General features: G+C 40.0%; 1 protein-coding gene across 4 annotated transcripts in view; it reads right to left on the bottom strand.

Annotated features, from left to right (window-relative positions):
* nbas (NBAS subunit of NRZ tethering complex) overlaps window positions 1-12,086 on the bottom strand; it is a 377,838-nt gene that overhangs the window by 274,867 nt on the left and 90,885 nt on the right. For all 4 annotated transcript variants that reach the window (XM_061929010.2, XM_061929012.2, XM_061929011.2 and 1 more), the window contains exons 20-21: window positions 7,684-7,788; window positions 7,478-7,614 (exon numbers count right to left, since the gene is read on the bottom strand). In XM_061929010.2, coding sequence (XP_061784994.2) covers window positions 7,478-7,614; window positions 7,684-7,788 — 242 coding nt within the window. The remainder of the gene's footprint in view (window positions 1-7,477; window positions 7,615-7,683; window positions 7,789-12,086) is intronic.

The raw sequence follows: 12,086 nt of genomic DNA, 5'->3' as shown, positions 1-12,086 counted from the left end.
GCACACCGGTTTTGACCCCCTCCCTTTAGGCAGGAGGCTGGGGCGCATCTGGAGTAAGACCCCCAGAATGTGGAACAGCTTCTTTCCAGAATCTGTTTGACTGCTCAACTCTGATGGTGCTGTCGCAATGGGTACTAATTTCCATCACTTCTTCTACATCTATGCACAAGGAACACTAAACTCGCACATGCGTACCAACTGGGCTGAACTGGGCTTTTATTTGGTGTGGTTTGCTGTCATTGTTTTTAACTTCTATTTAAACTACATGATCACAATTTATTATACTTTATTTGTTATTCTATTCAATTTGTCATATATTCCTATTGATCTACGGTATATATACTATTTATAAGCTACTCTATATCCTATTACACTTAAAGAGGACCTATTTAGCAAAACCAACTTTATCTTACCAATTGGTACCCATTTTTGTGTATTTGGGACATGCATAAGTCCCGAATATTAAAAAAAATCGAACCATGGAAGCAAGGCGCAGTTATTTATAAAATAATTTCACCTTCATTTATACTTCCTCCAAACTAGCCGTTTGGAATGTGGCCAATTTGTGACGTTTTTCCAAATGTGAAGTTAGCGGGTATCTCCATATATGGTATAGATTTACCCGAAGAGTTTTGCACAAGTCCGCCATTGTGGGCCGACACTGTAGTCCATAATTTCCTTCTTTTTCTCTATCCTCATGCATCCTCCGCTGTTTCCATTACTAATACAAAGTATAGTTCAAACTTATATCTGTGAGTATACTCGATATGGAAGAGGTAAAAAGTACAACACGGCTGGAGGGGAGAAGACACAGTTGAAGTGGAGGCACATAAATAAGATCGCTCACAAAACAGCACATCCTGAAGTGACGGTCAAAAAGCGGCTTGAAGACGGTCTGCAAAACATAATCTATGCAAAAAAATGTGTTATTAAAAAAAGTTTAATTATTGAAACAATTGTGGTGAGAGTATATTTTTTTAAATACACCATATTATATATCCATCCATCCATTTTCTACCGCTTGTCCCTCTCAGGGTAGCAGGGGTACTAAAAATAATTTCTGAACCAATCAATTAATATCCATTATGGACTAAAATAATTGTTGTCCAAAAAATCTCTAAAAAATTTTTTATTAATTCAATTATACCAAACATTTAAAAAAATGTAAATAACTTAATAATGAATTTACTCCATAGTGATTTAAGATAATATACTAATATGATATCATATAAAATAGTATAATATAATATAAATAAATATGATCAAATAAAATAAGTTAAAATAAATAAGAAAAAAGAACAATTAATCAATAATTAATTTAATCATTACAGGACTAAATTAATCTATTGATATAATACAATATATAAAAAAAAAGAAAATATAAGTGAAACAAATCAATAATAAATAATTGTTAAAATATACATATATACATATTAGGGTTGTAGGGTATACCGGTACTAATAAACTACCGCAATACTAATTAATTGAAATCAGTACTATATTGCCTTTTAAAAATACCAGTACTGTTCTTTCATCTGAATGCCACTGTGCGGCGATGACTACAAAGCCGAGGCGCATGACGTTGAGTGTGTCAAAACGCACACACAAAGTGCATACAAGCAAAAACATTGTGGCGAGGAAGAATGGCAAAAAACAACAATTCTACTTGTTAATAAAGAGGGTGTCTGAAGCGCAATATGGAGGTATTGGGGTTTCAAAACTAACGATAAAGGTGACGCTTTCAACAGTGAGGCGCCGCCCTGCATGTGCTGCTTTAAAACACGCCTCGCCAAACGTGGCAATTAGTATTACCACCGTTGCTTCAAACTTAGGTAAATATTTAAATAGTAAGCATTCAGATCTGCACAAGGAGTTAAAAATAGTGACAGGTAATAATGTAGTTGTTACACCTGTCCTGCTGTTCAACTCCAATGCATATTACGTAGTAGAGGAGCACAGGGCAGCTGTTCCTTCCAGGGCAGATGTTTTTGTCGGGGGTAACACACTTCACTTTACCCTGCAATGTGTCTGCTAAGCTCAGCTTTTGGGTCCGAATGACAAGCCCGCCGATTTGTCACAATCTGGTTGCTTTATTGTTAGTTTTGCAGGACAAAACCGGACCCGTTCATCCTTCTACTGCGCAGTGCACGGGCTCCTTCTCTCTCTCTATTTTACTCGCCCACTCACTCACTGACATAACTCAGTCAACACGTTGCCATTCTCGCAAACACAAACATGTTACTCTCATAAGTTAACCAGCTCCCCTGCTGTGCACATGTAGATAGTAGACGTGCAAACAGCTGCTTGGCTTGATGCCAAATATTAGGAGCTAAGACCGCCCAATTAGCGTCAACTAATGCAAGTGAAATGACGAAAGTTTGTAAAAAATTGCTACAATTTGTGTTTTATCTTTAACAATGTGTGTTTTACCTGCTACATGGCTTATGTGTGTAATGTGTGTACATTTATCCATAGTTTTGTTTTTAGGACTTACTAAAATTTTATTTTTCTTAAAGCACAGACCAGGAGTGCCAAGCATTAATCATGAAGCATTTATTATAATGTCAATAAAGATATTTCTTATAGTCTAATCTAATCCTTGATTATGGAAGACTATATGTAATATGGAAAATTGTAAATTGTTATTTTCCTTTATTTGGAAAAGTCTAGAAAACTATCGATATACATTTTGGTACCAGTATCAAATTATTGGTATCGGGACAACCCTAATACATACATACTAGGGCTGTGAATCTTTGGGTGTCCCACGATTCGATTCAATATCGATTCTTGGGGTCACGATTCGATTCAAAATCGATTTTTTTTTTTTTCCCAATTCAACACGATTCTCGATTCAAAAACGATTTTTTCCCGATTCAAAACGATTCTCTATTCATTCAATACATAGGATTTCAGCAAGATCTACCCCAGTCTGCTGACATGCAAGCAGAGTAGTAGATTTTGTAAAAAGCTTTTATAATTGTAAAGGACAATGTTTTATCAACTTATTGCAATAATGTAAAAAATGTTTAACTATTAATTGAACCAAAAATATGACTTATTTTATCTTTGTGAAAATATTGGACACAGTGTGTTGTCAAGCTTATGAGATGCGATGCAAGTGTAAGCCACTGTGACACTATTGTTCATTTTTTTTATTTTTATAAATGTCTAATGATAATGTCAATGAGGGATTTTTAATCACTGCTATGTTAAAATTGTAACTAATATTGATACTGTTGTTGATAATATTCATTTTTGTTTCACTATTTTTGGTTTGTTCTGTGTTAAGTTTGTGTCTCCTCTTTGCTCGGTTTATTGCAGTGTTGCTGGGTCGGGTTTGGTTTTGGAATTAGATTGCATTGTTATAGTATTGCTGTGTATTGTTTTGTTGGATTGATTAATTTAAAAAAAATTAAAAATTAAAAATTAAAAAATGAATACATTTAAAAAATAAAAAATCGATTTTTTTTAAATGTGAATCGATTCTGAATCGCACAACGTGAGAATCGCAATTCGAATTCGAATCGATTTTTTCCCACACCCCTAATACATACATATATACACATATATGTATATATACATACATACATACAAAACCCCCAAAAACTGTGAAGTTGGCACGTTGTGTATTTCATAAATAATACATACATACAAAACCCCAAAAAACTGTGAAGTTGGCACATTGTGTAATTTGTAAATAAAAACAGAATACATTGATTTGCACATCCTTTTCAACTTATAATCTATTGAATATAAAGCAAAGACAAGATATTTAATGTTCGAACAGAAAAACTTGATTTTTTTTTGCAAATAAGCATTAACTTAAAATTGAATGGCAGCAACACATTGCAAAAAAATTGGCACACGGGCATTTTTACCACTGTGTTTGTTACCTGGCCTTTCCTTTTAACAACACTCAGTAAAAGGTTTGGGAATTGAGGAGACCAATTTTTTAAGCTTTTCAGGTGGGATTCTTTCCCATTCTTGCTTGATGTACAGCTTAAGTTGTTCAACAGTCCGGGGTCTCCGTTGTGGTATTTTAAGATTCATAATGCGCCACACATTTTCAAAGGTAGACAGGTCTGGACTACAGGCAGGCCAGTCTAGTACCCGCACTCTTTTACTATTAAGCCACGCTGTTGTAACACATGGCTTGGCATTGTCTTGCTGAAATAAGCAGGGGCGTCCATGATAACGTTGCTTGGATGGCAACATATGTCGCTCCAAAACCTGTATGGGGCGGCATGGCGTAGTGGGTAGAGCAACCGTGCCAGAAACCTGAGGGTTGCAGGTTCGCTCCCCGCCTCTTACCATCCAAAAAATCGCTGCCGTTGTGTCCTTGGGCGGGACACTTCACCCTTTGCCCCTGATGCCACTCACACCGGTGAATTGAATGATGAATGATAGGTGGTGGTCGGAGGGGCCGTTGGCGCAAATTGCAGCCACGCTTCTGTCAGTCTACCCCAGGGCAGCTGTGGCTATGAAAGTAGCTTACCACCACCAGGTGTGAATGATTGATGGGTTCTACATGTAAAGCGACTTTGGGTACTTAGAAAAGCGCTATATAAATCCCAGTTGTTATTATTATTATTATTATTGTATGTACCTTTCAGCATTAATGGTGCCTTCACAGATGTGTAAGTTACCCATGCCTTGGGCACTAATACATCCCCATACCATCGCAGATGCTGGCTTTTTTAACTTAGCGCCTATAACAATCCGGATGGTTCTTTTCGTCTTTGTTCCAGAGAACACGACATCCACAGTTTTCAAAAACAATTTGAAAAGTGGACTTGTCAGACCAGAGAACACTTTTCCACTATGCATCAGTCCATCTTAGATGAGCTCGGGCCCAGCAAACCCGGCAGCGTTTCTGGGTGTTGTTGATGAATGGTTTTCGCTTTGCATCGTACAGTTTTAACTTGCACTTACAGATGTAGCGACAAACTGTAGTTACTGACAGTGGTTTTCTGAAGTGTTCCTGAGGCCATGTGGTGATATCCTTTACACACTGATGTTGCTTTTTGAGTCAGTACCCGGTGGATTGCCAGACCAGGGTGGTGGTTCCTCTCTTTCGTTCCAACTATCATGGGATCACACTACTCAGCCTTCCTGGTGAGGTCTACTCAAGTGTACTAGAGAGGAGGCTACCGCGGATGGTTGAACCTCGGATTCAGGAGGAGCAGTGTGGTTTTCGTCCTTGTCGTGGAACTGTGGACCAGCTCTATCCTCTCGGCAGGGTCCTTGAGCGTGCATGGGAGTTTGCCCAACCATTCTATATATATATATATATATTTAGTGGACTTGGAGAAGGCATTCGACCGTGTCTTGTGAGGAGTGCTCAGAGAGTATGGGATATCGGCTGTCTGATTGTGGCGGTCCGCTCCCTGAATGGTCTGTGTCAGAGCTTGGTCCGCATTGCCGGCAGTAAGTCGACCCGTTTTCAGTGAGGGTTGGACATCGCCAGGGCTGCCCTTTAACACCAAATCTGTTCATAACTTATATGGAATTAATTTCTAGGCGCAGTCAGGGCGTTGATGGGATCTGGTTTGGTGGCTGCAGGATTAGGTCTCTGCTTTTTGCAGATTATGTGGTCCTGATGGCTTTATCTGGCCAGGACCTTCAGCTCTCACTAGATCGGTAAGAATCAGCACCTCCAAGTCCGAGTCCATGGTTCTCGCCCGGAAAAGGGTGGAGTGCCATCTCAGGGTTGGGGAGAAAATCTTGCCCCAGGTGGAAAAGTTCAAATACCTCGGAGTCATGTTCACGAGTGAGGGAAGAGTGGATCGTGAGATCGACAGGCGGATCAGTGTAGTGTCTGTAGTAATGCTGACACTGTATCGATCAGTTGTGGTAAAGAAAGATTTGACCCAGAAGGCAAAGCTCTCAATTTACTAATCGATCTACGTTCCTACCCTCACCTATGGTCATGAGCTTTGGGTTATGACCGAAAGGACAAGGTCATGGGTACAAGTGGCCGAAAAGATTTTCCTCCGTCGGGTGACGGGGCTCTCCCTTAGAGATAGGGTCAGAAGCCTTTGTCATTCGGGAGGAGCTCGAAGTAAAGCCGCTCCTCCACATTGAGAGGAGCCAGATGAGGTGGTTAGGGAATTTGGTCAGGATGCCCCCTTGACGCCTCCATGGGGAGGTGTTTAGGGCACATTCAACCCGTAGCAGGCCACGTGGAAGACCCGGGACACTTTGGGGAGACTATGTCTCCCAGCTGGCCTGGGAACGCCTCGGGATCCCCCGGGATGAGCTGGACGAAGTGGCTGGGGAGAGCGAATTCTGGGCTCCTTTGCTTGGGCTGCTGCCCCCGCATCCCGACCTCAGATAAGCGGAAGAAGATGGATGGATGAATGGTTCATCCTTGCTGTAATTTTGCCTTTCCAAGGTATTGTACGATGAATCAGCTGTGGTGATATGAATGACATCTTAAAGAACTTGGTCTTCCCAGATGTGAGCAATGTTTAGCAAAGGCATATGTTTAACTTAACTGTGCTACTTTTGTTAACAACATTGAATAAGTAAACTTTGACAGCGTAGTTTTTTCCTCTGCTTGTTGTGGCTTTAGCTAGCATTCATGCTAGTATGGAGCAATCGGCGCGAGCAGAGCAGCAGCACCAGCTGACCGGCAGCACCCGTCACTGCTTGCTTAGGACGGTGACTGCTGAATGCTGTCACCTCAGAGCCTCCAAGACACAAAAAAGTCCCCACTGGATTTATCGCTACTAGCTGTTTACAAAAAAGTCGCCAAGAGGATTGGCAACACTGTCTGCGTCATCTTCGAGTATGTGTTTCGCTTTAAAAGGTATTTTAAATGCGAGCCGATGATAAAAACATTTTTCGCTGCAGTACTAATAAATGACCCTGGTTTTATACGTAATTCTGTTTTGAAGCGAAATGGGCCGGCCCTCCTCGCAATCACAGACCGTGTAACAAATGCGCGTGTCCTTCGGGGTAAGCCTTAGCTTTAATCTTCATTCAAATTGATAATGCGATAATTTATTTTTATTAATCGTTAACGTTGCAAGCTACCTTTGCCGTGTAGCTTATTGTGTAGCTTGCTACAATTCTCTGGGGATAGCTTCCCCTGTAGCTGAGCTACATTTAATCAAGATTAACTTGTAACTTAGCTTCCTACATTTTCCAAGTAGCCTGCCCATCACTTGGTGCGGTTTTGAACATCTTGTGGAAAAAGCCCTCCTCAAAGCAACAGCTTTATGGTGGCTTGCCAGCTCTGTCAACTACAATTTAAAAACAACGCTTGAGATTTGCCGCCATTATGAGTAATACTGCTATGGACACCAACACACGGCAACACTGGAGTTGGCCGACCAAGGACATCCTACATTCATCAAATTGCACATGATGCCAACTGTAAAGCTGATTATCTGAAAGCACTGATTGAAGATCAGGAGGAATGGTGAAAGAATTGTTTGTGTGACTGCATAGCGAGCAAGGAGGTACTCACCAGGCTTCAGGCAGCAGGACCATGTATTCGTGTGGAGAAGTGGTTTCTGGAAAGTTGTAAAGGATGGCTAAACGATGCTGGAGAAGCTCTGCCCCATGATATGTAAAAAGGATGTCAAGAGCCTGCATGTTGCTCTCCTGTAGACGGAAAACACAATAATGAGGGTGCTTTTGGTAGGGAAAACATGACAGAAAAGTGAACTTTACCCTGGCGTAGTTTCTAGCTGACAACACAATATTTTGACTACGGAACTTCTTGAAGAACTCTGCGTCGTATTTCTGCTCGGCTGCATGAGGACCTCCAAGTATCTCCTGGAGAGAAAACAACAACAATATTGTGAAACTCTATAATACTGTATGTATTCCATTGGCAAGCTGCCAGAAGATAATTATGTGTCTTCATACCTCCATTACAGCAAATAAACTTCATATTCAAGTTTCTTAAGAATCATTAATAAGTAACATTACTACTGGAGGATGAGGCTAAACATGTTACACACCAAGAGCAAGTCGAGAGCAGGCATGCTAATAGCTTAGCTAACCGCTAAGCTAGTTTGAAATAACAACGAGAAAAAGATGCTTAGTAAAGTTTATGAAGTGAAGATGAAACCAAGTTGCAGGAGAAAGTATGCAGATATTAACAGGAAATTAACAAGTAGAAGTAGATCAATAAGAGTTACAGATATTTTAATACAACAAAAGTTGCTGTGTCAGCATTGTCACAGTCAATACAAAACATCTAAGAGAAGGGCAGATCGATACATAAATTGGTGGCGTCGACATCAGACGCAGCATCAGTATGTAATCTATACAAAAGTAATAAGATACTGTAGATATTTTTATTTTCTCAACTTTGTCGTTTTTGTACTTGTTTACAAACTCAGGGAATAACTCCTTGGACAAAGGAGGACTTTGAGGGCAAAACCCAAAGGATTTAAATGAGTATATTATTATTTTCTTTATTAATGTGTAGTTATTTAGCTCTTGACTTTGTTTTGTTCAAACAACTGTATGTAATAAAATATAATAAGTAGTTTAAACATGGTGTTGATATTGTCAAACTGTCAATAGCATTCACCATAAATACAGTGGGGCAAAAAAGTATTTAGTCAGTCACAAATTGTGCAAGTTCTCCCACTTAAAAAGATGAGAGAGGCCTGTAATTTTCATCATAGGTACACTTCAAATATGAGAGACAAAATGGGAATAAAAAATCCAGAAAATCACATTGATTTTTAAATACTTTATTTGCAAATTATGGTGGAAAATAAGTATTTGGTCAATAACAAAAGTAAATCCAAATACTTTGTTATATACCCTGATGACAGAAGTCAAACGTTTTCTGTAAGTCTCCACAAGGTTTTACACTATTGCTGGTATTTTGGCCCATTCCTCCATGCAGATCTCCTCTAGAGCAGTGATGTTTTGGGGCTGTAGCTGGGAAACACAGACTTTCAACTACCTCCAAAGATCTTCTATGGGGTTTAGATCTGGAGACTGGCGAGGCCACTCCAGGACCTTGAAATGCTTCTTACGAAGCCACTCTTTCATTGCCCGGGCAGTGTGTTTGGGATCATTGTCATGCTGAAAGACCCAGCCACGTTTCATCTTCAATGCCCTTGCTGATAGAAAGAGGTTTTCACTCAAAATCTCACGATACATGGCCCTATTCATTCTTTCCCTTACACGGATCAGTCGTCCTGGTCCCTTTGCAGAAAAACAGCCCTAAAACATGATATTTCCAGCCCCATGCTTCACAGTAGGTATGGTGTTCTTTGGATGCAACTCAGCATTCCTTGTCCTCCAAATACGATAAGTTGAGTTTTTACCAAAAAAGTTATATTTTAGTTTCATCTGACCATATGACATTCTCCCAATACTCTTCTGGATCATCAAAATGCTCTCTAGCAAACTTCAGACGGGCCTGGGCATGTACTGGCTTACGCAAGTGGACACATCTGGCACTGCAGGCTTTGAGTCCCTGACAGCGTAGTATGTTACTGATGGTACGGCTAAGGGACGGCGTGGCGCAGTGGAAGAGTGGCCGTGCGCAACCGGAGGGTCCCTGGTTCAATCCCCACCTAGTACCAACCTCGTCATGTCCGTTGTGTCCTGAGCAAGACACTTCACCCTTGCTCCTGATGGGTGCTGGTTAGCGCCTTGCATGGCAGCTCCCTCCATCAGTGTGTGAATGTGTGTGTGAATGGGTAAATGTGGAAGTAGTGTCAAAGCGCTTTGAGTACCTTGAAGGTAGAAAAGCGCTATACATATGTACTATACAAGTACAACCCATTTATCATTTATCATTTACCGGTACCCTTTGTTACTTTGGTCCCAGCTCTCTGCAGGTCATTCACTAGGACTCCCCCATGTGAGTCTGGGATTTTGGCTCACCATTCTTGTGATCATTTTGACCCCACGAGGTGAGAGCTTGCATGGAGCCCCAAATCGAAAGAGATTATCTTCCATTTTCTAATACTTGCTCCCACAGTTGATTTCTTCACACCAAGCTGCTTACGTATTGCAGATTCAGTCTTCCCAGCCTGGTGCAGGTCAACAATTTTGTTCCCGGTGTCCTTTGACAGCTCTTTGGTCTTGGCCATAGTGGAGTTTGGAGTGTGACTGTTTGAGGTTGTGGACAGGTGTTTTTTATACTGATGAAGAGGCCAAACAGGTGCCATTAATACAGGTAACGAGTGGAGGACAGAGGAGCCTCTTAAAGAAATTACAGGTCTGTGAAAGCCAGAAATTTTGCTTGTTTGTAGGTGACCAAATACTTATTTTATAGAGGAATTTACCAATTAATTAATCAAAAATCCTACAATGTGATTTCCTGGATTATTTTCCCCCATTCCGTCTCTCATAGTTGACGTTACAAAATTACAGGCCTCTTTCATCTTTTTAATTGGGAGAACTTGCACAATTGGTGGCTGACTAAATACTTTTTTGCCCCACTGTAAATAGAAGATTTACAGTTAATACATGTAACCGGTATCGGTAATGGTTTCAGCCGATCTCACTTATTGATGATCGGTATCAGAATCGGCAGCATAAAACATTGATCGGAACATCCCAAGTCACAAATGTTATTGCTTGACTTCACAATGTATAGCTTTCATGTTATATGATAGTGCTCTACTTATTTTTACACTTATACGACTTAAAACATTGCCTGTGCTGTTAACCATATTGACAGTTTGACTCTGGAACAGATCAGATTATATGGGGACGATTGACACCGCATGTCTCCAAAGTTACGGGTAAGTTGAGAATGTTTTGCTTTTAGGTTTAACCTAATTTTTACACGAGAATATGACTGTTAAGAATGTTTACAAAGAAAGCATTGTATGTAGGAGAACAGACACATTTTCATGGTGATTTGTTTTTCTATGTAAAGCTGTCGTGTTTATTCAGCTGCAGCCTTCTTGGGAGAATATAAGTGTATATGCACACACGTATGTGTTGAAAACCCCCTGGAACAGGGTGTGTTTGTGTGTGTGTGTAAAGTATACAATAGTATTTGAAGGAGCCATGCACTGCAGACATAGCCAAGCCTATTTGTGCTGATAAAAACCCCAATATCATATTCATAGACAGTCAGGGAAAAATGGCACCGGGGCAAGAAGGAATGTGACGAGCGCTGCGGTTACCATGACGATGTCCGAATAAAAGGAGAGCGCGAGAAGACTGGCTTGAATATATCTAGCGGGCTCAAATCTCTCATCTTCCCTTCACGGTGCGTGAGAACTGTGCCATGTGGAGATTTATGAAGGGTGGCGAGGGGGAAAAAGGTGGCTGTGTTCACATTAGTCATCCTAAATCTAAAATAAGACCATTTCTAATATTATCAGCAACTTCTTTTTAACACACAAATAAATATAATACAGCAGGAAAATTAAATACGACAATAAATTATCATGTATGGCTATGTCAACACTATTCTGCAATATATGTATTTAATTTATTGTTAACGAGCATGTTGCTTCATCCACTGTATACCGTATGTACATTTTATGTAAAGAAAGGATAGTCAAAATACAATGAATAGATTTGAATCATGTTAAAAATTCACAATAAACAACCACACGTGTACTAAAACAATTCAACAAGTCCAAAAAGGAGTACCGTAGTAATAGTCAAAGCTTAAATCCTGCATTTATTTATCCTGCAATTCATTTTTATTCATAGCATCTAAATAGTATTTGTATTTTATATTTATTATTATTTTTTCTTTACCACTTCTTTTTTTTTCCTTCTATCATGCCAAATTTACAGAAAAATGAAAGAAAATTATTATTTTTGTCTTTAAAAATCCACCCCATCCAAAGTAGTTCAATACGTGCTAAACAAAATAGCATTAAAGTTAAAAGTTAAAATTAAAGTACCAATGATAGTCACACACACACTAGGTGTGGCGAAATTACTCTCTGCATTTGACCTATCCCCTTGTTCCACCCCCTGGGAGGTGAGGGGAGCAGTGGGTAGCAGCGGTGGCCGTGTTCGGGAATCATTGTGGTGATTTAAACCTCAATTCCAAACCTTGATGCTGAGTGTCAAGCAGGGAGGTAATGGGTCCCATTTTTATAGTCTTTGGTATGACTCGGCCGGGG

This window comes from Nerophis lumbriciformis, linkage group LG34 (genome assembly GCF_033978685.3).
Source record: "Nerophis lumbriciformis linkage group LG34, RoL_Nlum_v2.1, whole genome shotgun sequence".
Classification (NCBI taxonomy): Eukaryota; Metazoa; Chordata; class Actinopteri; order Syngnathiformes; family Syngnathidae; genus Nerophis; species Nerophis lumbriciformis.
The sequence above is the reverse complement of the archived record's forward strand: the minus strand, read 5'-3'. Positions and strand labels throughout refer to the sequence as shown.